Source organism: Thunnus maccoyii, chromosome 12 (assembly GCF_910596095.1).
Source record: "Thunnus maccoyii chromosome 12, fThuMac1.1, whole genome shotgun sequence".
Classification (NCBI taxonomy): Eukaryota; Metazoa; Chordata; class Actinopteri; order Scombriformes; family Scombridae; genus Thunnus; species Thunnus maccoyii.
The window spans coordinates 5,307,985-5,335,709 of NC_056544.1; the positions used below are offsets into that span (position 1 = coordinate 5,307,985).

Sequence of the window (27,725 nt, forward strand, 5' to 3'; positions counted from 1 at the left end):
AATATATTGTAACAGAATTAATTACCAGCACAAAAACCCATTTCTAAGTCTGCCTTTACCATCAGCAAAGTTAAAGTTAAACATATAAAGATTCCACTACATCAGCACAGGACACTTTGCTGTAATGTAGTGCTAAAATGTTCAAGTTGGGTCCATTATTTCAAATTAAACCCTTGTTGAAGCAGTCAATTATGGACTGATTGTGGTTCTGCTATTCAGCTGTGGTGCTTAGTGGGAACTGTTTCACTGTTAGTGGAAGGGCAGTGAAAGTGTTAGGATCAAGTTTCCTTTAATCACAAACTAGCAAAATGTCACTTCAAAAGGGCACAAGCTGTTCAACGAGCACAACCAAACAAGAGCCTACTGACAATTGTCATTACAACCTCAAATTCTGTGTTAATTGTATAATAAGTCATAAAATTGTTTAATACCCAGAGAGCTTGTGGTGAAGGAAGTATCTAGACACAGTGATAACAAACAAGCATAAACAGTTTTTTCCTCAGCAATAATCAATAAAGTTCCTCTGAATAGTAAAGGAGTTTAACAGTTCACATAAAGAAGTGGCCTTTCCAAGGAGCACTCAAACTCGGTGCCTCATAATAGGGTGCTAAAGTTAGGTTACTGCCGCATGCCCAGAGCAAATGAAAACACAAAGTCGTAACAACAAGCACCTAAAGAAATGGGCATTTTCTTTATTTAAGAGGAAGTAAAATTGCCTTCAACAGATTTCAAGGGTTTTATGATGAAGGAGATGTGGGAATGTCAGAGTGTGATGGGTGATGATTAAAGACTCATGGCACAGTGCTCATGAGTGACGGAACATGTTATCACCGAAAGCCGAAAACAAATTCATGGTACATTGCTTTGTGGTTCCATCACCAACAACATTCAAGTTTTCTTCCCTAACACTCAGTAATTCTTATTACAAATACACAAAATCAAAACATTATGATTCACCGGAGTAATGATGTGTAACAAGTTGAATTGGAAAATAAATAGTATGATTTCATTTGAAGCAGTAAAAAACAAGGATAACTGGCAAAATAAGGTAAATATCAGCACATTATTATGTCAATTTGCACTTTTGTAAGTTACTGCAGTGTAGCTTGGGTGAGTACACACCGTGCAAAATTACCAAAACGTTGCCATTTGCTGAAGACATTTCTTAGAATTTAATTTTGCACAGGATACAGGGACCACACAGATCTCCCTTTTCAAGTTCTGCCATTGTCAGTGTTTTCCAAATCAACTAATTCCATTTAGGAAGTGTATCATTATTTCAAAAACCCTCTGACCTCTGTCTGTAATTATTATTTCAGCATACTCAGCACCATCCACAACTACCAAACCATCATCTTCAGCTGCATTTCAAAAGCATTAAATGCCCCATTTAGAAATTCTAAAAAGTGGTTGAGAAGTTCCTCATTTCTAACTGTTTTACTTTGAATTTACAAAGTTATGCAAAACTGTTGTTTTCTGTGGTTATTTTTTGCCCTTCAATCTGATGTTTACTTCTCAAAAGAAACCACACGATAAATCTATTAGCCTTTTGACTCTGGCAGCACAACTGTTCTTACAATATGATTATTTTCTTGTGTTTTAACAGTCAGAATATTGGTCTGATCTTGTTATATTTTATTTTACTGTTTGTATTTTTTAAACAAAATAAATTTAGATCATGAAAGGTATGACACATGACACAAAGAAGAAAAACACATTATATTGAAGTAACACTACCCAGGTCTAACTTTTTTAACTTGTGACAAACATGTTTTAGGCTCATTTAGACTTATTTATTTCCAAACTATACACTGTGTGTTCCCTTGGTGGTTTATTACTTACAGTACGAGCCCATATACAGGACATGTACTAATAAGTATACATCCATTATTAAGGTATGTTTGTTAAATAGTTTGTAAATGTATATATGTCATTTTGCTTGTTACTGAGAAGTACAGCTAAAAAAAAAATCTTTAATTTTACATGGTAGAATTGATAAAGACACTGCTGATTAAGCAACAGGTAATGGAGGCCAAAATACTCTATCACACCATCATCATCATCATCATCATCTTGTAAAATCCAGAAGTGGAGAAGTGTTTTTTGTTAGATATTATGGGACCATTTTCATGGATAAAAAGATGTCACATGCAAATATGACGACTGAGACTGATAGATGGGCCGTTGGATGGAGACCAACTTAGAGAACTATGCATTTGATTTTATTTTCCTTGTCTTTTTCTCTGTCTTTCTGATAGCCTGTCATATATCACAAAGCTCTGTATCTATGGCAAGATCAAGGCATTCTGACAGCGCCTGCCATGGAAACTTCACAGAATAAGATAACTGTGGATAGGTATTTAGTCAAGCAATACTTCTTCTGAAGGCTGCTCCAGGCTGCTGACACGTCAGGGATTACACAGAATATTTTCTGACAGATTCCTCAGTACTAAATGTGTTATTCTATGAAAATATATCAGCTTTTTTCTTTTTGTTTGCCTCACTACATAACTTCAGTCGTTCTGTTGGCAGTGTTTCAGGGTAAAGTAACATTTGTTGAAATATAGCATTCAGTCATTCTGCCTGGCTGGAGGGAGAGTGTCATTTAATAATTTGGATTTTTGTCATGTTTTAAGTGCATGCATTATTCATAAATCCATCATAAATAGTTTCCATTCTGGTAAGTGCAGCCACCCTACTGTAAATACAGCCATGACACCTCTAATGCATTTCCAATGGCGCTGCTGTGGTTTGAAAGTGTCTGCCGTGTCTGCTGAGGATACAGTTTCTATTTTCTCTTCACTCAGAAGCAACTCGGCAGCTTCCTTCTCTTTTACTCCCATTTCCCACTTTAGCTCATCATATTTCAACAGCCACCGGAGGGGTGAGGCTACTGATTTTTACATCTGATAGCAAAGCCCCCATCGCTCATCCACACTACGCTCTCTGTCTCTCACTTCAGTGGCCTCCTAATTTAATTTTAGAGAAGTAAGAGCGAGCAGAGCGTGAGTGCTGAGATATTAATACTGCCTCTCCTGGAAATGATAATGATAAACTGCTATTGCATGTTTGCTTTCCAATATTTGCTGAGAGAGAATCCCAGTGAGCACATGGTCATTTTGTTATACCATGGTCAATGTATCACATCAAACATGCTTTTCCATGCGCTTTATTATGTCTTATGCTTGACTAAAATGAGGATAGCATTAAGGGACATGTTCTTTGCTTGTTTTCGATGAAAATGTGCCATTACCTTACATAGAATTATTCACATTAGATAGGAAAAAACCTGCCACTTTTGCGTAGGTCTCTCCCAGGACACAAAGTCCCCGAGGCAGATTTGCTTTTTTAAATTAGCTATAAAAAGCATCCCTAACCCCTGAGGTTTTTACTGCCACTTATCCAGGTCTAAATAAAGAGGGAAACAGTAATCTCTAAATGTCTGTGTTGTACTGATAATTGTCTGCAGTACAGCAGTGGATGTCATATACAGACAGAAATGGGGCTACATGTGGTGACAAGTGGTGTCTTTTCACTGATAAAAACTCATCAGGTTGGTAAAGTTTAAAAGACTTTTTACAATTGCGTTCCATAAACACTCACAAATGATATATTGGAATGAACTGTCACTAGGAGGAGGTAGTTATAATAGCAGTGATGGTAAGATTCTTAATTAGTTGCAGAGCTGGAAGACCAATCAAGCAATGCATGCAATTGCTGTGGTCCACTTAATTATTTGTTTTGGAGCTTTCAACCATATCACGTGTTCCTCTTGAGCACATTGAGTCTGCTCATTTTATATGGAATGTAGGTTCCATACTTCTGAACATCTCTAGGACTTCTCATCTTTGTTGTCCCTAAAAATTGCTTGACATTTCATTTTTGACCTTGTAAACAACAACTGACAGAACAATTTCAATTGATGGTCCACCTACTTATATTCTCTGGAGCTTTCTGCCATATCACACCGTCTTCCAATCTGCTGATGAGGACAATATGATAATGGTCAAAGACTCCAGAAGAAGTAGATGTACATGGACCTTTAAGTTGAGATAGTTTTTTCAATTCTTTTTAGGAATAAGACTGAAATTATGTACTAAACCAGGTTATCAAGTAAAATAATAAGGGCTTTAATTCCCTGCATTGTCTCAAAGATGGGCCCTGTGTCCAAATTTACATGGTGCTTATTTCTAAGTAAAGTTCCTTTATAAAGTTGCATTAAAGCTAGACTACGTAACTTTTGAAAGCAAAACTAACATGCTATTCCTTTTTGTTTTCCTCTTAGTAAACTGTAGACAGATATTGTTGTTTAACTGCCATTACTAGGATAATACAACAATGATAAATTGATACTTCATTTGTGGCCTACAGTATATGAAACCTACTATGTACCTATGGAATGAAAGACTGACAGTAGAACAAAGACAAATGCTGACAAGAAAATAAAGACAGAGTTGCAGTGCAAAGGAACAAGTTGCAAACATGAAAGTTTTCACATTCTGTTTGAAACTCTGGGTGCCTATAGCTTAAAGACAAGTGTACTGTATTTTGTGCATGAATCTTCCAAGAGGCATTATTTATTTATCCACTCCAAATTTTTACCTTCATCAGGTATTCTGATGCCAATCCTTCATCAAGTATTAAGAAGCACCCTCAATATTGTTTAGGCACCTGAACTGAGCTATTAATACGCACAAAAATTGTTTTAACATCAACATGATTCCATTTTCACTGTGTAAGTATGGAGAGATCATTATTTTTCTTTTTTTTTTTCATGAGGGCCCATGCTTGTTCATGTCCGTGTATGGATAATCTTTGGTTGAAAGGGTTCATGAATAGTAAGTAGCAGGCTGAGATGTCCACTAAACCCGTTTAAGACACTTAGTGCCAGAAGCCTGACAGAATCTGCCACTTCACCCACTGTAATTTCAAATACCTATGTGCAATTATTAAAGTGAAACAAACTAGGATTAAAAAGGATCACAAAGTTAGATACCGGTGCTCAAAATAAGTTTGCTGCTTCTAGAAATCACACTGATGACATGTCATTATCAGACTTACACTACTTTAGTTATTCACAAAGACATATGGACATAAAATGCATTGTTTTTATCAAAGGCAAATAGCAAGTCATGTTGACATCTTGAAAAAACAGAATTTATATATATATATATATATATATATATATATATATATATATATATATATATATATATATACATTACATATACATTTTTGTCTGACAACCATCATAACAATTTTAAACCCACACACTCCACATGTAGGCATCATGCTTTTCTGGTTTAAAGTAACTTAAAATTTATGTTGCAGGCCATCAAACCTATAAGTGGGAACATGCTAGAGTGCTTTTATGATATTCCTGTTTATAGAGTGATTTATATTGAAGCAAAGATCCATCCAGGGAGAGGTGGAGTAGTTACATGGGTAGAGATAGAATACAATAAATACAGTATATGTCAGGGATATAGTGGACAATATATACAGTGAGATTAGAGCAATTCAGTGGTTGAAATGCTTATTATTCTGTGTAGAAGAAGTTGTAATAGGAATTCCCTTTAGTTAGTGCTTAGACTGCATCTGTAGTCTAGGATCCATACAAAGCCAGTAAGACTCTACAGCTTTGTGTGCCTTAGAAGGTAAGACAAATAAGAAAATTATACCTCTTGACAAGATGGAATTTCAGAATGTGAGCAAACAAAAACATACCTATATTTTCCCTATAACCTAAATTCCCCTTTATATTCTTCTATTGTGCTCAAGAATCTGATTCAGGTTTTTGGTTCAACTGAAAACATTCACCAGCTGCTTTTTATCCCCTCCATCCTCCCAGCCTTCAGCTCAGCCATCCATTCTCTAGATGGGGCGACACAGCGGAGCGACTTTGTCTCCATCCTCCGGGAGTTCGGGAACCACTATGTACAGGAGGCGGTGTATGGCTTCCAGGAGTCCTGTACCATCTGGTACCCCAACAAACAGGTCCAGAGACAGCTGTGGCTGGAGTACCAAGACATCAGCAAAGGTAGGACACACACACTCGCACATTGTTAGTGCGTATGATAAAGAATGCTGGTTATAAATGGAACAATTAACAGTATTGAAGGTAAGATGTGTGTTTTGGTGACTGTGTGGGATGTTCAAGGAACATGAGTTTAATCCCTGCAGTTATTTATACATTCATTGATTGTACAGATTCATAAGCTGTCACCCCCACAAAAAAATATAATAAAGTGTGTGTGTGTTGGGGTGGACTGGATTATCATGTAACAAATTTAGAATTGGCAAGTCTCTTGATCATACTTCAGCTGGAGAATAAATACTTGCTAGGAGAAAACCTTATATGAACCTTGGATTGCTCTTTCAGCAAAGCTCTTCTCTTGTTCCTCTTTTTTTTTTTTTTTTTTGGTTGTATCCCATTGAAGCCAAATGTAATGGGCTTCTAGGGTGGCACTCTTTCAGAAATACCCATACCCAAGAACCCATTTTGATTGTTGTTGTAGATCTTTTATGGGTTTGGGATGTGATGTGGGCACCATAAACCATGCAAACACACAAGTCTCATCACTAGCGAGGGTTTGAACCTCAGTCCTTTTTGGTACTGATTGAAATGTGGCGAGTATGAAAACACATCAGTTATCAAAAGCTCACATTGAATGTCTGGTAAAATTTAGTGTTTCAGTATCCATACCAAAACATACAAGATATCAGAATTAGTATTGAAAATTAAGAATTTGAAACAAAACTAAGCCCTGTTTTCAACTGGATTGGTTTGAAAAGGTGAATTTGTTGCACATGCTCTGGGTTTTTAACAACAATAAAGTACATTTAAGTACAATATTTCCAATTTTTACTTTATACTTCTACTCTACTACAATTCAGAGAGAAATATTGTACTTTTGACTGTACTACATTTGTCTGACAGCTGTAGTTACTGGTTAGTTTGCAAATAAAGTTTTTAAAATACAAAAAACTATGATATGCTTATGACATGATTCATTTCTACCTAACAGTCTATAAAGTAGTTATAAGATAAGATAGCTGTTTACAATGTATCATTATTTAATGTATCATTATTAGTAGATTTAGCAACACATATCGGGGCATTTTTCTGTATAATAAGTTCTATTACTTTTGATTCTTGTAGTACTTTTTATTGCTAATATTTTTAAGTTTTTCTTAAGTGAGATTTTGAATTCAGGACTTTTACATATAATACTATCAATACTGTGTATGTTTTTATCCCACTGTAATATACCTATTTCTACTTAAGTAACCAATCTGAATACTACTTTACCACTGGTTGTGAATACAGCAGCACAGTAGCTCTTAATTTTTTGTATATTCAAAATATTTCAAGAAGAATTTAGGCTGGTGATTATACTTTTAGAGTAGCCAAGCAGATTATACTTGTTTAATCTGTTTCCACATAAAAGATCCTGTGCACACATTCATGTGTAGCCGCAGTTCTACCAAATCTGACTTAGTAAGTTCATCCATGTAAATGACAGCTACATGCTCTCCTCATGCTTCTTCTTCATTTAGAAAGATTTTTATGTTAGCATATTGCATCTCTTCACTTTCTACACTTTATGTGTCTCGCACATTCTAAACATTGTAATGTCACAATGCTTTTATCATCTGTTTGAGTACCACACTAGATATGTGCTGTAGATCAAAGTGTGGCTTTGCAGTAAAATCAGCATTGTTCTATCTGAAGCAATTACAGTAAACTGCACAAGCACTCTCCAGAAGCACTTGAAGCACTTCTATTTAAATGAACAAAGAATCAGTGTCTTTGCTTTTTTTGTTTTATTACTTAAAATGCCAGCATATGTCAGCCATCCATCTTTTTGTTACCTGTGCTTGTTTTCTCAGTAAGTCAGAGCAGAAATAAATAATAGCCCGTCTCTCCCCGCCGTTTCACCTCAGTGGCTCCAAACTGTCCGCAGTCGTTTCCTTTGTTTGCCTCGGCCACTTTTCTTCCCTTCCTTTACTTTGTCCAAGGACATCCCTGCTGCGCTCCACCGTTCACTCCCAGTTACCTCTGTGCTGACAGATGGCATTAGATGACTAAGTTTTCCCACCCTCATGAAAAGTCCATTACTCTTCATTTTCACCCTCTTCTGACACTCCGGTTGCAGACACTGCTAAATGAGTCAATACAATCAAAGGGAAAGTGCTATGCCCCTTCTTTTCATCCTTTTTTTTGTAAACTGCAAACTTTTTTTTCAATTCATGTTAGATTGAGCAAACTGCCCTTTGCAACAACTTGCATACCTCAAGATTGCGTACAGTACAGGTCAAAAGTTTGGACACATCTTCCTGCTCACTTGAATGAGAAAATGTGTCTAAACTTTTGATTGGTACTGTATATCAGTCTATATAAGTACTGTATGGTTATATAAGTAGATACATTTTTTGTGTGTTTTTTTTTAGATATAAGTCATATTTGCACACTTGTAATATGGTGTGACCATATGTAATTAATAAACATCACATCAACAAATTAATTACAGTGAGTTTGATACTGAAACACTGAATAACAGATCACAAGAACAGTATTATCAGCACACATGTAGCAGATTTCAACATGAAAATAAATCATGAACAATTTCCAACACTTGATTTTACAGGTTCCACAGTTTCCTAAAATTTTATGGAAATGAACTGAAATAATTTCTTAGGGAGGTTTTTGGAAAAGGAAGGAAAATACAGACAGTGTTCAATTGGTACACATTCAAGTAATTCATTTCCTTTTCTGTACTTTTAGTCAGTGCATAATAGGTGATCTAAACATGCAAAAATGTGAAATTAGTGTATAGGCAAGCATACATTCTGACAATCAAGTTTACCTTAATAAATTAATAATGAATGCATTTTACTTGGATGACTGGAATCGACAGCTGCTTATAAATTAAATACTGAATATTGAATAAACTCAAATAACTGCCTCAGAACTCTGTCTCTATTTCCTCTATAATAACTACCAAAATACTTAGTAGTAAAATACAGAGCTGTAAAATTTCTACACAAATTACTGGACATGTCCAAAAAAATTACAGCCATGCAAACAGATGTTACTGTGTTTTCCATACATGCAGTCACCCTTCCTTGCACTGTTTAATTTCCATACAGCAACAACATAATACAGGTGCTATACATGATAATATTTTTTATCATTTATATCATCATTTGTGTTTGATTAAAACTATTGCAACAATTACTTTGTATTTTGCTGATTGTTGTTGACCAAACTCTGGATATAAACAGTAAGAGGAGGCCATATACTGTATTTCCTCAGCCTATATTCCTGTTGTTATCTGTCCCCATGTTGAAGTAACAATCGAAACATCAGATTTAGTCCATGTGGAAATGAAAATCTGATTGTCTGAACTGTTGCGAAATCTATCCAGAATCTATTTTTCCATCAAGCGGAGAGCATCATGATTACATCGGGATGTGAGGATCGGAAATGATTCAATATAAGTGGGTAACTGTTTCAACCTGGCACAGGACCATCCGTTTCAAGGAAAGAAATAGATTTCATTGGCGAAAATTCGAAATCAGAGTCATCTTTCTTAATCTCTTCCTGGCGTCTCGGAAACATCCTGGCCTTTTGGAGGGAGTAATGAGCTCACAGGAGAGTTTGATGATCCATGTCCTCGCCCTTTGCTCCAAATACAAGATCTGCCCGACTGCAGCCTCCTTCCATATTCAGTGAGAAGCTGGCTGATCATTTTCTGCATCTTGGCTGCCTTGGGCACAGCTGCTACCAGCAGTTTTAAGGCTTATTTGTGTATATTGTTAATAATTATGGATCAAATAGAAGAAGATAAAAGAATAAAAGATGAACACTGTATGTTTTTCCAGTACCTCATAGGAAACTTTAGAATACATCAGTGAAGAAACACGGCTCCCCTGTCGCAGAAAACATTTGTCTTTGTTTTATTCAACTCATATGTATCACTGTAGCAGCTCTGAGCTCTTCATCTGTATGAATTGCAGATATCTGGTTTATATGATTTCATACTTATGAAGGAAAACCTCATTCACATATCAAGTACTGTGTGAACTGTTCAAGAATATAAGAGAAAAGCATTTGTGAATTCTCATAAATACAAAATTGCACCGTAACCTCGAACAACTGCTCCTTCAGTGTAGAATTTCACTTTAATACAAAATCAATGAAAAGCGTCCCAGGAACTGTGATATTCTGTGGCAATTGTGCATCGACTGTAAATTATAGCTCAGCAGACCGGAGTCAGTAGGTGAAAGAGGCACATGGTACTCCACAGTCTGTAAGGTTAATTGAAGACTTACACCAGTTGTTTCCTAATGACCCAGGGACTTGAAAACAACACACACACACACACACACACACATATATATATTTACACGTACACAGTGCCTGACCATCATTGCTGTATCAGTCATGTTTGTAGAGATGCGGCCATAGCTCATTAGCTGTGGTCAGTCAGTGTGTATGTGTGTGTGTGTGTTTGGCCATGATGCCTTGTCTCTGTGATTAATGGCGCTTCCTTCTCTGCACTAGGTTCTGATATGAGTTTCCTATTGTCAGACACATGACCTCAATTACCACGCCAGAGATCAGACACCAACAGTGAGAAAGCCGCTGCTGCTCCGTTCATGTTGCAGCAGCTTGTTCGATTTAGGAAAAGCATTTGATCGGAAAGTTTGAGACCTTTAAATACTATTTGGAGCAGCTTTAGTTACTATGTGGAATATGTGTTTAAATCATATGGTTGTATCCCCCATATTATTACATATATTACAATTCAATTATTTAAATCTGCACTAACACATATTTTTATACAAGTCCTCCAAATTAAAGAACCAAATATGTTATTTGACCATGTGCATTCAGAACCACCGATCGGCAGTAATCAGCAGGATATCATTTGTCTGTGCTTTCCCAAACTGTTAAATCACTGTTAAAAATAATGATGTTTTATGATGTGACAATGCTATTATTAAGATCTGCTTAGGTTTAGGCACAAACCCACTTGGTTAGGTTTCAAATGATCACTTTAAGGTTAGAGAAACATAGGGTTAGGGGATTAGAGTTACTACGGCCTTAAAGTTAGACAAACTTCGTTGTCATGGCTACAACAGTAACCATGGGGTAAAAGTTAGATGACAATCGTAGTTACAGTTTTTAAAAAAACGTCCCAACTCGCAGTTAGAAATGGGACATGAAGAGTGGTCTCTAGTCCAAAGTTGGATTAATGTCTCCATTCACCTCTCCTCCTCTGATAGAGGAAAACTGTCAACTTTTATAGACGTCATTTAAACTGTGCCACTGTTCCAGTCATAATTAATACGGCTGCTAGATGGCATCTGTAATTCAAACGTAAGTATATGTCATTTTTGGGCCACTGACATTATGACCTATTGTGTCATTTTTCTTGGGAGGACAGGTGTGATGAAACTACAGTGAATTATGACCTTACTCTCTCTATGGAGCATATTAGCATCTTTCAGCTCATTGTTTTGGTTCTATGGTCACCAACTTTACTGTATTGGTTCAGTACCACCACTCTCATCTGTCTTGTTTCCAGCAGCAGTTGGAAGCTATTTTCAGCAATAAAAAGTTCTGGTAAAAATACTGCACCCTACCAGCTGAAAGGAAAGTGAATATTGGACTTACATTCGTCAGGTAGCCAGAAACATGACTCCAATGCTGCTCCATATCTACTTGATGTGTAACATGCTGACACATAAGCCAAAGCAACTTATAACTTGATGATATGTTCTGTCCTCAGCTTGTTTCCCTGCCCCCAAATGGATACAAAATTCATTAATGCAGCTTTCAAAGATACAGTACAATAAACTGATTTAATATTCAAGTCATGTTCATTCAGTATTTCGTAAGACGGTGAAAGTTGTGCTGTGCACCAAATCCAGTTTAGATTTCTAAGTTGAAGCACATTAAACAAATTAAATGAATAAGTAAGTGGAGGAAAAAAAATAATAGGGATGTTCCCAAAGAGGTTTAGAGAGTTCACTGAGTGGTTTGAAAAGTATGAAAATGATGTGAATAATATGCTATGGCCTTCACAGTCACCAGATTTTACAGAATGTACTTAAAGAAATTACGACATAGTTCTTAAAAATATTTTGAAATGGAGTGTGTAGCCATCTCCATCTTAAGTTTATATGTCTTCATACTTGTCAGGAAAATCTCAACGTCATCAAATACTGTGTGGGCTGCTCGAGAATATAAAAAATATGTTTTAAGAGCTGCTTCCAAACCTCATTAGAAAACTCTTAAAATGAGGACAGTCCCACAGCCATCCCAAAACGCCTTCACAAAACACACAGACTGGATGTGAATATGATTAGCCTTATTTAGCTTGCCTCGTCTCTTGCTCACTTAGTGACCTGTCACACAGAAAATTTGTGAAGACCAGCTCGCTTCAAAACGGCTTCAAAATAATTAGATGCTTTGGAGTTCTGTCAAAACACTCCAACAGCAATTAAATTTTGAATATGCTTCAAAAACACCTAAAGGTGACATTATGAAGCTTGTTAAATTGTTAAATGTCAGATCAAATTGAAAATAGCATATAGACATGAAGTTTTCAGACAACAGCAAAGGTGGGTCTGCAGTAAACAGACAACAGTGTCTATCAGACTTAAATCTCTTCCTGTTGTTTCCTCTATCCATATCTACCTCTCTCCGTTTTTCCTCTCTGTCTCAGGCTTTTACTTTCTCTCTCAATTAAATCACTGTGACCTCCTTCCTCAACTTCACCGCCCTCCCCCACCGAGTCAGGTGTCAGCTCTTTACCAACCTCCAGCGCAGCGTTACGTGCTGGTATGTGTGTAAGTGCGATCACCCTGCCAGCAGCCAGGTAAAAATAGGTGCCTTATTTATTCTATTAGGGCCTGTCATTTTAACAAAGAAGCAGCAGAGAAAGTCTCGCTCCGGGGCGAGAGAGTGGAGCAGAGGAAGAGGGGAGGCGAGCAATGAGGAAGAGTGAGAAAGACATGGAAGAAATTATTCGGAACTGGCCCTGACCTCTGTGACCTCTCTACACCAGCATGCAGCACACACACACACACACATCAGATTAACTGCCCTGCCTGGTTACCAGCTGAGAATTACGCAACACTCACTACTCACACCAGACAACATGCCTCTCTTTATATATATATATATATATATATAAACTTAGCACAAAAAGTAAGGAAATTTGTGTTTGGTAGATTATTTCTTTGTTGTAACAGTGCTTCTTGGCAATAAATCTTATACCATTGGAAAGCCTGTTTATTTCCCTTTTAAATGGTGCCACATTTATAAGGAACATGCATTTGTGGGATGAGCAGCAGAGCTTAGTATGTGGGTTGCGCCCATGACAAATTTGCCAAATCTTCTCTGCCAATGCCAAACAGCTTATTTTGCCACTGACTCTTGTTTGGTGTTTGGTGGATTGGATGATTGAAGTTTGAAGAAACAAGACATGACAAGACACAAATGTCCTTACTTTTTGTGCTAAGTATATAACTTATATAACTAACTAAGCCAAACTTCTCTAATATTTTAGTCCTGATACCTTAAAGTAGAGAAGTAGAGTAGAATGATCATGTATTTTCCCCCAACATGGTTGTCTGTAACCATTGGTAACTATTTCCAAAAGAAAAACAGCTGCGTAGAGTAGTAAAGCAGATAAACATAAAAATAAAAAAAATACTGTTCCATTGTGACTTGTTTTTAATACTAAGCAATAACTCCTCCATCTATCACTCCTCTATCCATCTATCACTCCTCCATGTGTAGTAAGACACTTGGAGGAGTAATAGATATTCGGCAAGGTTTACCCTCTGTACGCCCTCAGCAAGGTGGACAAAGTCCACTTTGCTTTGTCTGAAGAAATTAGTCATTTGAGTAGGATTCTGAGGTAAAATAAGGTTCAGTATTTTTTGAATATTTTCTGACAAATTACTCATATATAGAGAGGGTTTTTATCACTCAGTGCTGATATACACAAGGGAATTGTGATTCCAGTATTTATCACTTAATGCAATAACAAGAGATCAGAGAACTTTGATCATCATACAAACATGATATTTCCATAATGAGTTCAATAACAACATATCTCATCTGCAGAAGTAATATTTCTGCTGATGTTTTAATAATCTTTATCAGGTCACTACTGAAATGCTAAATAACATATGAAGGTTAAACTGTCAGTATCAGAACTGTTATTGGAACCTATTAGACTCAGCAAAAGTGTGAGTCATCTATATATGCATAATATATACAGAATGTCTCTGACTGTACAGCCACCTGCCAGGTTGTTCTCTAAGAAACATGAAACATTTTTAAAGCCAGTTTTGTAAAAAATATTTTAAATAATGCATGTTTGCTTGCTTGCAGACTTCTTCACTGCCTTTGTTGGTGCATTGCTACGTTTCTTGCTGTATAACCATCGCAAACTTTTGATCAATGGAAACCAACAACAGATGTGAATGACAACATGCAAACAAAAAGCTGAGTCACTTTGCTCCACAGCGCTACTAGTGGTCAAACTCAACAAGGTGCCTTTAAGTTACTGAAAAACTACCATTTGTACCAGTTGGTCTATAGCTGGTTTGACAAAACATTAGTTTAGAGTGAAAAGTTGTTTTTTTGTTGGGTTTTTTTGTTTGTTTGTTTTTTGCTGGGTGTGAGCATTTTCTAAATCACAGACATTCAAATTTCAGCATCTGGATTTTAAAGATCATGTATTTTTTTTGTTTATTTTTTATTGATGAAAATTTCTTCAAACCTCTATGATATTGACAAGAAGTCTGGTTATATGAGAAGATGTACTTTTTGTGTTGTACTCTTGCCACTTTTATTACCACCTACAAAATAGTGATTGATACGGTGTATTACTTCTTAACAACAAATCTGATATAAGGCTTCCTGGGACAAAATTTTATCAGAGTTTAGGCTCAAGGTTTAAGCATCTGTTTTTTAGGGGTCTGTGAAAACAATTGAGAGCTTCTGCTCCATATCTTTTTATTTCTGACCTCTTTTTTCTCTCCTGCCAAACCTACGGTAGTTGTAAGAGACAGGCGAGGTCAAGGAGTGACAGTAAAGCATGAGTCCAGTCCAGCCTTCAGGGAAAAAAAATGAGAAGAGGGTAGGTAGGGCAGAGAGGAAGGTGAAAGAGGTGAGAAAAAGATTGGAGTCATTAGACAAAAGATCGACAGAGGAGCTGGATGAAGAAAGAACAGACTTAACAAAAAATGAAGGATTCGAAGCCGGTGAGACGATATGAAGAGGATAGAAAAGGGGACGGGAGATGGAAAAAAAAGAGATAAGGAGGCAGAGGAGGTGAGAGAAGCAGATTATAACGAGTAAAGAATGGGCCTGACAGGGAGGAGGAGGAGGAATAGAAGAGATGTTGTGGAGAGGAGGTGAACACTGGAGCAGCTGTGATACGGAGGCAGCAGGGAAGATCTGAGGAGGTGTGGGAGGAGGTGTTGGAGGAGATGTCATCTGCCTCTCCGAGGAGGAGGCTGGGTGATAAATATCTTCTGCTTGTTCTGTTACCAGACAATTACAGACAGACGTGTAGCAGATGTCAGCGAACTCGAAAACGTCTTTTCTGCAAGTGTGTGTTTGCGTGCGGTTTCCATGTCGGCATGTGTGAATCTGTTTCCTTCTGCATTTGTTTATGCATGCATGTATCAAGTGCAAGTGTGTGTTTGTGCTTTTGTGAGCATTTGTAAATGCGTGCCATTGCGTGTGTGTGAGAGAGAAAGAGAGAAATTCTGCAGCAGAGGGAAAGAAGAGAGTCTCATCCAACTTGTCACATCTAACGAAGTGGAACTGTTCCAGCAGCTAAAGTTGAGGTTGGAGATGAGAAACAGATTGTCCGGCTGTTCTGCCACAAAACTCGTCGGAACATGAGCCTCGTCAGCACAGTCGCAGACAACTCGCCTCACCAGAACTGGCAGAGCCGAGGGTGTATCAGTTTACATGCAACAGGATTACAGAAATCTCATTACCACAGGATTATTTGAAAATAAAGACGGACGAAGAAACATGTTACCGCCACTGAGAAATCACTGATCAAATTGCGGATACTTAGAAATTATATACCCGTGCTTCTTTACATACGCTAACAGTAGACATGCAACCCTGGTGCAGGAAATGTGTGATTAATTGAAAGTAAGTTTCACTTTTTCAAGCAAGGCAACCAAATAGAATTTGGAGGAAAAGTAACTGTCTGAATTCATTTTTCCAATCCAAGAAGTTTGTGTACTAAACAAGTCAAGAGAGGAGTTGTGGTGGATAGAGATGTTTTTTTTTTTCAATATTTAACCAAGATGACATTCTTTCTCTAGCCTCTGATTAAGTAATTGAGTTGCCTAAACAGAACCATGAAAATATAAATCATGCTTTAGTTGCCTGTGGTGAATACAGTAGGAAAAACAAATCAATCTATGCGTATTCAGTGTTGATAAATTCAAGTAAACTAGGCAGCAGTACATTCCTTACAAAACTGATTTGATGGAGCAAATTGCTGTTTATGACTGCAATGTTAGGAGAAAAGGTTGCAAAATATGAGTCTTTGCTTGCAAAACTCTCACAAGCATTAGTAGTCAGTGTGGTAGCTGATTATTTAATGACTCACCCTTATCGGATCACTTTTTTACTGTTAAATGTGTTGAGATGGCAAGTCTGTAAGGCTGTTGAGTGTAGGCGTAAGACTTTTTGAGTGACCCAGGTGATAAATCCAGGAACACAGCACAACAGCTTACCAGTTTGGTTTTTTTTTGTGTGTGTCTTTGTACTTGTAAAACATACACTTTTTCAGTTACTGAATTTATACATAATGTTTGGATTTATGATGTTAACCTGGCAAGTAAGGCATGATTTCTGAAATATACATAAATATGCCTCAAAGTAAACTCATGAACATGATGTAGCTGAGCATTAGAATCATAAATAGACATAATTTCACCGTTGGGCATATACAGTGTAAAAACAAATGAGAAGAAGAAAATAATTAATTATGTTTTGTTCTTCGATAATTTAGTCTCCCGCCTCAGGACTGAGTGCATGCGTCAGATGATGGGCAGAAAAACATATCTTTTACAGTATAAGTTGATTTTCCAAGGCAAGTGACAGAAAATGTGAATACTTTCTACATTTTTGTTCCCCCTTTAAAGATAAATTGTAAAATAGTTTTTAAGACACTATTTATTACATCCAAACACTGCTGCTGCTTGTTTTATAATCAAATATTTGACTTCTTACAGGTCTATTTAGATTTAATATTATCACAGAACCCATAAAGAATCATTCATGTTTTGAGTCACACTGGCAACAAAAGCCTTTTATCAGATCCTCATGAAATGTTTCATTCAGCCTGTGAAATCCACACGGTGCAAATTTGATATTCACAAGCATGTACAGTACAATGGAAAAGCGTGGATGGTTATCCATATGCTCCCATGCTCACTCAGAATCGTGCTTGTCCATTTACACACACACACGCAGGCAGACAAGAAGGACAGGAGGCCTTAAATCCCCCCACTAGACATCTATGAGTCATTTTCCTTGCTCAGCAAAACAGCCAGCCATTTTAGACAGGTTTATTTCATCAAAAGTGGAAGCCTAAAAGATATCATAGGGAATGAATAGTCTGTCTGACTCAGCTTAGTGTTTGATATCTTGGGGCATTCTAAGTTTTAAAGGAAAGGATGGGTTGCATAGGGAGTTACTTGCTACCATCAATGCAGTATTTTAGGGCCAAATTTTTTTGTTTTCTCAGCTCCCTATGAACTCTAAAGTTTTGTGAAATATCGGTATGTTATAAATTGAAAGCTTTAATGTTGTCATACATGCAATATCATGCAGTAATATATGCACTGCACATCTACCCATAGATAAATACAGTAAAAGTGGTGTAATGATGGTACACAAATTTTACAGGTACATTTTGAGTACTGTGAACCAGATTAGGAAATTAAGATGTTAAACCTCTTTTCTTTCTTAAAAATGCTTAAAAATGAAGGCACACAGACATTTGCATGTATCTCCAGTTGTTGTTTTTTTTAAATGCAAAGCTCTGGACATAATTACATTTGTGTCAGTAATACATCATTTTAATAGTACACATTGTAAATGTTTTATACATTTGTCTACATTTTATCTTTTTTAATTTTAATTTTTGGGGTGTTACAAATTGCTTAAATCCAAAACAATGACCTGAAAGATGCTAAAACGCTCTACAGAGCTGAAAGGAACTGCCGAGAAATTCTCTGTGGATTTGTCACCACAAATGAGCCCCAGCACATTTCTGTGCATGTAGTCATTGTTAATACATAAATATTGCTTTTACCCAGTAGTTTTTGAACATTAACAATATCAGTCATAGTCATATGAATCATTAATCATCATATGCATTTTTGAGGACTCCAACAAACACGCCACCAATAGAGATATCAGATCAGAAAAGGCAAAACAGGACAGTGTACAGCATCTCTGACATGCATTGATTCAATGTTGTTGAAATTTTCATTGTATTTTTCAGTCGGCACAACGTTCTCAAGTCTTAAATCCAGCTTTCTGAAACCTATTAACACCCTGCAGAGACACAGCAGCCGTATTTTTAATCTGACCTTTTGTTTTTCATATCGGTGGCTTTTATGCACTTTAATTTTCAATAAAACTTAGTGAATTAGCCTCTTTTTTGTAGTATAAAAGCAGCCACCCACACACTTTGCTTTTCTTCAACTCCAGCAAATGACCCGGTGAGACAAAGCCTGACATCCCTTCACTTTCTCCTCTTATCTGAAATACACTACTCACTGAAGTACAGACGGCAAGCCAGTTGTGATTCATTATGTATTGTGGCTCTCCTTGTGTTCAGTATTTTTCTAATCATGTCCTACAAGATCTGTTTTAGTCAGGCCACTCGAACATCCACTCTTCTCCACAGAAATTTAATTCCACACTCAGCCAGTCAAGGTCATCCCACAGATGAAATTTAAACATTTTATTTTCCTTGGCGGGAACATGTGGAGGAGGAGATGGAGAAATGGAGGGGCGATGGGCCAGGCATCGTCATTGCTCTCCCTCCTTCCAGCTCTTTCCCTCTTATTATTCTTGCTTTTGCTCTTGCCAGAAAAAGAGCATTTTGACCCGTTCACTTTCTTTTCTTTTCCAAAGAGTGAGCTTTTTAATATGTCTTTTTCTTCTTTTTTTCATTTTCTCATCTCAACCCCCCTTCCTCTTGAAGTCCTGCCTGGAGGGAATTCTCTGTTAAATGTTCTCATTCTTGCATTCTTCACACTCCTGCGTTTTTCTATCATCTTTTCTGTGCCTGTACCTTTATGTTTCTCTCTTTTTTTGGGGGGATGACAGACAAGACAGCAGAGAGATCTTTTTCTGTTCAGACCTGGATACTTTTGTGACATATTTGATCAGTTTCTTACTATTTTAAAACCTTTGTTGTAGTAATTGATCTTATAAAAATTGAACTGCCAGTGGAGTATGAATGATGTGATTTAAGAAAATATGTCTTTTTATTAGTCTAAATTATTATACGTAACTTAAATTGAGTGGGCTTTTGAGAAATGTTTCAATTTAATCCAACTAGTGTACATGGCTGCTCTAAATTTTTGGATCTAAGTAAGATACTTTAACATCAGCTTCATATGAAAGCAACATTACTGACATTTGCGGTTTATACATCCAAATACTGTAGTGATATGCAGGTCATCTGCCTTATATTTATGTCTTACATCTGGTTTCCTTTGTCAGTGATCAGCCCCAGCTATGACTCACTTAGACACATGAAGATTGCACTGTGTGATATTCATTACTATGATGACAATCAGGAAAGAATACAAGACACAGAATTAAAAATTAAATGTCCTGGCCCCCATGCAGGTGTTTTCAGTTAGGAACTGTAGCAGTTTAGGAATTACATGAGATCACCACACTCAAAGCATCAATTATTATAATAATAGTACTAAAGCTGATGTGTCCTTACTTAACAGTTGCAACAGGAGAGAGATCTCAGTCTGTACACGCTAGCACAGTCCTTAAAAGATGTCTAATATAATATGAGTTTTGATGACACAGAATATTCAATCATGCTTATGACTGGCATAACTTTAGTCTGGCTGTAGTCGTTTGAGTACATTTAGCTGCAGCCTCTTCATCTTGACAGTCTCCAAATTCATTGTGCAATATTCCTGCTTCCACCGAGCCAGAGGATTGACTGCCTCTCGTATTTAAATGTGCAACGCATCTCATCTGTTTGTCAAAAAGCTGTGCAGTCACTACAGTACATATGAGCATATATTTATGAATGACACTTTTTTAACATTTCGTTTAGTAAGGCACTGTTTGCATAGAATAGGATTCATGATTAATGATTGAAAATTAGCATATCAACTCAGCTGTCTGTTGGTGGGCAGGTAGCATGCAGTGGGTTTATCAGAGCTTATTGAAAACATGCCAACAAATCAAATGATAAAAATCCCTAAAAAACAAAACAATGCGTCATAGAGCTGCAGGATTTGAGTTTTCTGTGGATTAGTCACTATGTGTATACTATATATATACTACATAGTCTATACACACACACACTCATACACACAAAACTGAAAATAATCACACATTTCAATCTTAATTGTGTAGTTATACATACATATATAGAAGAATAAAAGATCCAAAGTGTCTGAGCACTGCTGTGTCTTAAATATTAAAACCCTGCTGTGCAGACTCACTGCAGTACTGAGTTAAAGCATGTGTCTGTTGCTCCACTCCCCCACCTCCAACCCCACAGTACCACACCCTATCCTATCAGTCAACCCAATTTCCTCGACCACCCGCTTCCTCCACGGACAATCCAGTGTGTTGACACTGATGAGCGAACAGGCCATTTGATCTCTCTGCTGCTCTGAGCTCCAAACTATTTTTGACTTCTTTTCCCATTTATAAACCCCTGTCTTTGTCACCCCCCCTTTTTTGCTTAGCACTGAGCCATGCATATTTAAAGTAGAAAATCCTCTGTTTCTTTAGTTAGCACAGGAAAAACAAATTTGTGGTGTTTACTGTTTTATTGGTCCAGTCACAGCTGGAAACATTCCAACATGAATGGCGGTTTATTGAGTTTTCTTCCTCACCAGTTTATAATTGTGTTTTTCCTTTTTTTGTGATACTGAAAAGTAAATGTGTTTGATGGATTTTGATGAGTAACACTGTCGTTATCATAGACATTTTCTATAAATAGCATTAATTTCCCAGTGGATTTGTACAGGCTGGCAAACTGCAAGAGTTTGTTGGATGGACCCAGCGTTCTCTTCTTCTTATTAACTAGGGATTAGGCCAACTCTGTCTGTGTACTGTGCTGGGTAGTATGCTCGTTCATTTAGGATAGTGTGTGTGTGTGTGTGTATGTGTGTGTGTGCTTTGAAGGCCTTTTCTCAACTTACAGAGTCTAGCTGGTCTGTGATTTAATGAGGACATGTGACAGAAATGTCTTTCCCATAGAGAGACAGAAAACGAAAAGGAAAAAGTGAAGGGGAAAGAGCGAGAGAGAGATATCAAGGACAGTTAGAGAAATCTGTAAAGTCAGCTGGGACGTCTTAGTGGTAAATCCATCAACGTCCCCAGTGTCTTCACAAATGTCTAAAAGCAGCAGCTTTGCTAGCTTTGTAATCTGCTGCTTGACTTGAGTCCATTTTAATTTGCAATCAAGGCACATTACTGAGCTGTGCGTGTTCTGATGTCGCAAATTCTGTCTTTCTGCATGGGATTTGTGTGTGTTTGTACAAGTGAAGCTTGCTAATAGTACTGACTCTTTTAGTTGTCATTGTAATGATGATCACATATGAAAAGTCAAGCGGAGGGATACAATCTGGTAGTTGCATGTAGGTTTGTTGTTGGAACTGGCTTATTATTCACGTTACCAACAGAGTGAAACAGAAACACAGTATTATCTTGTAGTTATGTCCGACTTTGAATTTGAGGAGGAATTTACAGTGTATGGTGAAGCATACATGTATTACCCAGAATTTACAGACTAAGAGCTCCAGTAGTTTTCCAGTAGTTCAGTTTTTATTATGAAACACTTTTTAATATAATGCACTCCAGTACCACCCACTTCCACCTCAATGATAAAAATAAAGTAGAATCATCACCTTTCTGACAATGTCAACAGTAACTGAAAATGTATAAGCTTCATAAAAGTAGAATATATGGCGGAGGTGCTGTATTGGATTGTATTAGATTGCACAGGAGTTCCTTATAAAGTGCTTGGTGAGTGTGCACCCTTGAGGGATATTTTTTACTTTTTTGTCATTTTCTATAAAAACTTGGGGAAGAAATGTTACTGTAATAAGTGAATAAGACCGACTGGAATGTAACCTTCATGGCCTTTGTAGCAACTATATACAAGAACATCTCCATGTAACTTTGGTTTTGTTTATTTAAACTTACCTCTTCGTCAACTGTTGTCAGTTTAGACTTTTTCTCACACACCTCTTCTACTGTGGTAATTGTCCATTGAGAAATGGGCTTCACATACATGTAACTGTCTTAGACTTGCAAACAGTGTGTTTATGTCCATTTTGACCGCTAATAGTCACTTGTTCCTTTCGGGATCTCTTAATGGAAATTTATGGAACAAATCTGCCTATCTCTTGTGTCTTTGAGAACACTCTGGATAAACACAGACACAAACCATGTTCTGTGTCTTGTTTTAGGCGCAAATGCAGGAGCAAATACAGGGGTACAGGACAACAAGAAGAGAAACAGCTGGAGAACGGCTCTGAGATGTCACACGTGTACAAAACACTCAAAACACAGTGTCAGAGCGAATTGTTACAAAATTATTTGTTTCTAAAAAAACACAAACTGCAAAAATACTCCAACTATCAAGTTAGTAAAGAAAAAAAAACACCTTCGAAGTTTACTCGGTGCACTACTGGAGTAGTGGAGGCCAGCATCGACAAACAAACAGCGACTACCAGATTGTATCCCTCCACCAGAGCTAACCAAAGAACTTCCTTTAAGGGAAACAAAAAATAGATACTATATAGACTGTAACTTTGAAAGATACCAACTCGATTTGGCTACTAAGACTCCTCAAGATTCACATTAGTTTCAGATTAACTTTGAAATGCTTTTTTGCACAGAAGGAGGGCAGATTTTGGCCCCCATCTCTTACAGCGTATTTGCGTTTCGGTGGAGTACCTTCAGGGTCAGTATGGAGAGTAGGAATTGTTACAGTGATCAAGACCTATTTCCATGTACATAATGGCACGTCAGAATTGTATTAAGATATACTTGAAAAAACCTGAATCTGCTGTATCCTTTAAAGTTCAGAAGAAATTAGATCGTTAGATTGAGTTTTTTTTGTAATTGATTTCCTGTTCTCTTATTTGAAAAAAAGAATTAGTACCCAAAAGGAAAACACACATATATATAATATGATCCCTTGTCACCCCCTGTCTGTGCATGAACCAGAATGCAGTACATACAAATACAGTAGTAGTAGCTATCTAGCACATTAGTTTCCTTGCTAATGTAGTAGCTAGTCTTTATCTTCAAACAAGGTCATATGTCTTGCCCTGCACTTTGATTTGCTGATCTTGCTACCTAGAATGTCAAGTTTGCAGGCTAGTTTGCAGCACAAGTTTGTTTGTACTCTGTCTCCATGCTCCTGCTGGCTCAGCTGTCAATCAAACACAGACAGTGGCACGCCCACTCAAGGGCTTTTTAAAAAATCACTTTGACATGCTTTGCGACAGCAGAAATGGCTGTTTAATTGTGTTTGCAGTTGCACTTAAAAGTCCACAAGAGTGCGATACCCTTGTTCCCACAAACAGTATCCCAAGTGACAAATTACTGCAAGTGGATTTCACAAAGCAAGCAGGCAGATAGCTGGTAAACACTGTCTGACATGAGTTTAGCACTTTGTCACTTCAAACAAGAGATAGATAGAAAGTACACTGTGTGCAATTGAAAAGAATGTAGATTGAATGTATGAGGGGCAAACAACAATGTTTACTTGTACAGAACACTCAAAAACCCAGAACATTTGTTTTTTTTTCCACTGCTAAAAGTGGGATAAAAATGTATGAATATGATAAAAAGCAAACAAAAGATGGAATGAAATTATTCTAAAAGCTAAGTTTGAAGTGTGTAATTCTTTTCTAAATACATAAAACCTGAACGATAAAACCTGACCTTGTGCAATAAAACAAGATCAACAAAAACCAGAGAGACACCAAATAACTCTGAGTACAGAATGTGAAATCCCTTCATATTATAATATACACATAAATGTCAACAGATGGAAACACATCAGAGAATAAGAAGACTTTCCAAACACTTTGATATTAAGATTCCCCAGATAGATAAACATAATGAGTGGATAGAAATGCATCTGATTATTTATTATTGAGCATGAAATGGCAAAGAACCTTGCCTTGTCTTTACACTGCAGAGATTGAAATATCTCATTAGAACAGCAAGTTACAGTATGATGTATTGATTTAAAATTGTAATATGGAATGGAAAAACAAACTATTGCATGGTATTTTCAGGCACATATAGGCTGAATCTATTTGTGTAAAAAAAAAAAAAAAAAAAGAGGCTGTTACTGCAGTCTCCGCTGATTCACTGAGAGACTTTTGAGAATTTGCATGTAGCATGAAGCTGGAGTTTTAGTATTCAGTGCTCTGTTCCCTCTCAGCATGCAGCATGTACTGTACGAGGAACATGACCTGCTGTTCAACACATTTTTCACGTTATGCATTAAACTCAGCAGTGATTAGACAGAAGACCTCACATACATAGTGAAATGCTGACAAATTGGCAACTGGAATTAATTAGACTGTGTTTCACATTGTGTAGATTGGAGGCATTGCTTGGCAGAAATGTTGCCATTGAATCCTGCGGACTGAGAGTGTTTAAACATGACTGTACAAATGTGTTTGGACAAGGTAGTTAACCAGTTGGTCTGTTTCAGTGATCAACAAGTACTGAGAAGCACCTAATTGAGTACCAAATATAATACAGATAGAGAAAAATTTGTTTGTGAACCATATGCATCAACGGAAACTCTTTAAGCTGATTCATCAGCTGTCACACTCTAAATGCATTACAACATCATTTCACAGCCTTTTCAATCCATTTTGCATAATATAATTAGATTTTTGCAGTCCTTTTCATAATCAGCACACTTGCTGTGTTCCATAGTTGAAAATATTGCCAAGTCAGGCCTCTGTGCACCCGTTCCTGCCATCTAGCACATCTAGTCTGGCCCTGTGCTTACACTCCAATTGGTCATTTTATTTCAGTTTTTCAACCACAGTTGAAAAATGAACTTAGTTAGCTCCAACCTTTAAGTGTCCGACTTGCACACTGAAGTTGGGCATTCTGATGTTTTTCAAAGTCAGCCTCAGATGTAGTGCCAGTATTGGACGTCATGCTCAGGTGAAAGCCCTGGTTAAGTGTTTGTCCTTTTGATAAACTGTGAAAATCATGTAAAGAAATTGATCAAAGGTATTGATTCAGATGGCTTTTGAAACACAGTACAGCATTTCAGTCAATTTCTGAGCCTACAGACATGCCTGTTATTTCTGAGTACGTCCTGCATGTAAGGGAGGATCAGAAGAATAACAAGAAGAGAATATAAAGAGAGCAGTTGATTGATATTCTGTTGGATTCGCAGAGGTCCATGCAATTTCTGAGGGTCAGTTTTGTTCGGAAAATCCTCTACTTTTAAACACAAGTGAAAATGTGTGCAGGTATGGTAAAGGAAAGCTGCGGTAGGGAAGAAAAAACTTGAATTAGCTTGTTATCTATATACATCTCAATGAAAGCAGAAAGAGGACAAAACCTGTTTTTTTTAACGTGATGTACATTGGTATCCTTATGAACCATCTTCCTATACGTGTGTCTTTTTTATGTCACTTAATCTCTTGCGTTTCACTTTTAACCACTTTGACACTGATGTCCAAATGTGTTTCATAGAGTTTAATCGTTGCTAGCTTAATGAGTATTTGAATTAGCAGAGCAAGTGGTTGTAGGAATGGGTATATTCATTCAGTCAGCTGGCTGAAAGTAAGATATTCTGATACATATTGAGTGGATTGCCATGAATTTTCCATGAACATGCAAAACTAACATTTCCCATCAGCTTTGTGTTTTGTGCTAATCAGCAAATGTTAGCATGCTAACACACTAAATTAAGATGCTGAACATGGTAAACATTACCTGCATAAAATCAGCATGTTATTATTGTCATTGTGAGCATGTCGGCATGATAACCTTTACTACTTTCACATTTACTTGACCACATCTGCTGAATATCAAAACTCAACTTTTGGACTCTTATCTATTTTCCAAATCTGTTTTCTTTACAATAACCATTACAGCCTCACAGAGCTGCAAACATGACTTTAGTCTTTGTGTCGTTGCTACATTTTTATTTCTGATTTCAGATAAATGCCTTCACTAAAATGGTCCTTGAATCTTACAGAATGCGCCTCTCAGACAGTCTAAGCAGCAGATTGTGGAATTACATGTTGCCTTGGTAAACCAGATGTTAACAGCAGGTGCACAGATTGGGCAAAAAACTCATGTATGTAAATCTGGCCACTTCTCACTCCTAAGAAAAATCCCTCTGCTTCATTTACAGTGAAAGTCATATGTCTTATAAGATTCTTGCCATGTTTATTCATAAGTCTGTAAGATATGTACACAGTGTTTCTCCTATGTTGACTGCTTTGGGTTGGCAGGATGGGCCAAAACATCTGGACCTGCCTGATCAAACAAACAGTTAAAGGGGTCATATTTTACAAGTCTTCCCCTCTCAGCGATCCACTCAAAGCATTTTTTTTTTTACAAAGTCATGTCAGCGTCTAGCATCCTCGCCACTGTCACCAGATTCAGGTTGGGTATGCAGATATTTTGGCATGAATTTCAGACATTTGGGGTTGACATCAGTCCATCTATTGGGCGGACTACACCAATAAATTACTGTTGTTGGCTTTTTACTCACAAAGCTTTTGTTGCACTTACAGTAATGTAACAACAACACTTTTTGCATTTAAACTTGTTTTGGCCTGGCGGGGGTTCTCATTGGCCTGGCAACCTGCCAGGCCTGAACAATTATAAGTGAAACACTGCTACACCCACGCATTGATGAGGCTACTTCTGAAATTTGACTACTTACATGAGTTTCCATACTCGAAACAAGTCTCTGTACACTGTCATTGATAGACTCCTACCACTGCTTGCTGCACTGGAGAACTCATCCCACACAACTTCATCCAATATGTTAAATAAGTTGAAAATGTGCAGGGTTGTTTTCACATTAAGTTTCTCCCCTTCAATGCAGTAGTAGCTGTTAATAGTAGTTGTTAGTAGTGATTAACTTTTTAAAAAAAATTAGGAATCATGATGAAAAAGCCATAAGACAGACACTTTGTCACTCTAATACCCATGCTTTGACTGACATTAACATTCCCAACAGTGGCTGAATAGATTGAAACTTACGTTGAACTGTCAAAACTTTTGCTTTGTCCCAAGGGCCCTTGCTAATTAAACTGAGAATGAAACCTTTTTGCCCACGTGTTAAGTAAGTTCGGGACTGCAGATTGGCTCTTTAAGTATTTTAATTACTGCTCATATGGTGAAGGCTTCACGCTCCAGCAGC

General features: G+C 37.1%; 1 protein-coding gene across 4 annotated transcripts in view; it reads left to right on the forward strand.

The window, feature by feature from the left end:
* The window catches only part of astn1 (astrotactin 1), a 392,569-nt gene that overhangs the window by 225,266 nt on the left and 139,578 nt on the right, over nt 1-27,725 (forward strand). For all 4 annotated transcript variants that reach the window (XM_042427879.1, XM_042427878.1, XM_042427876.1 and 1 more), the window contains one exon: nt 5,852-6,040. In XM_042427879.1, the coding sequence (XP_042283813.1) occupies nt 5,852-6,040 (189 nt within the window). The remainder of the gene's footprint in view (nt 1-5,851; nt 6,041-27,725) is intronic.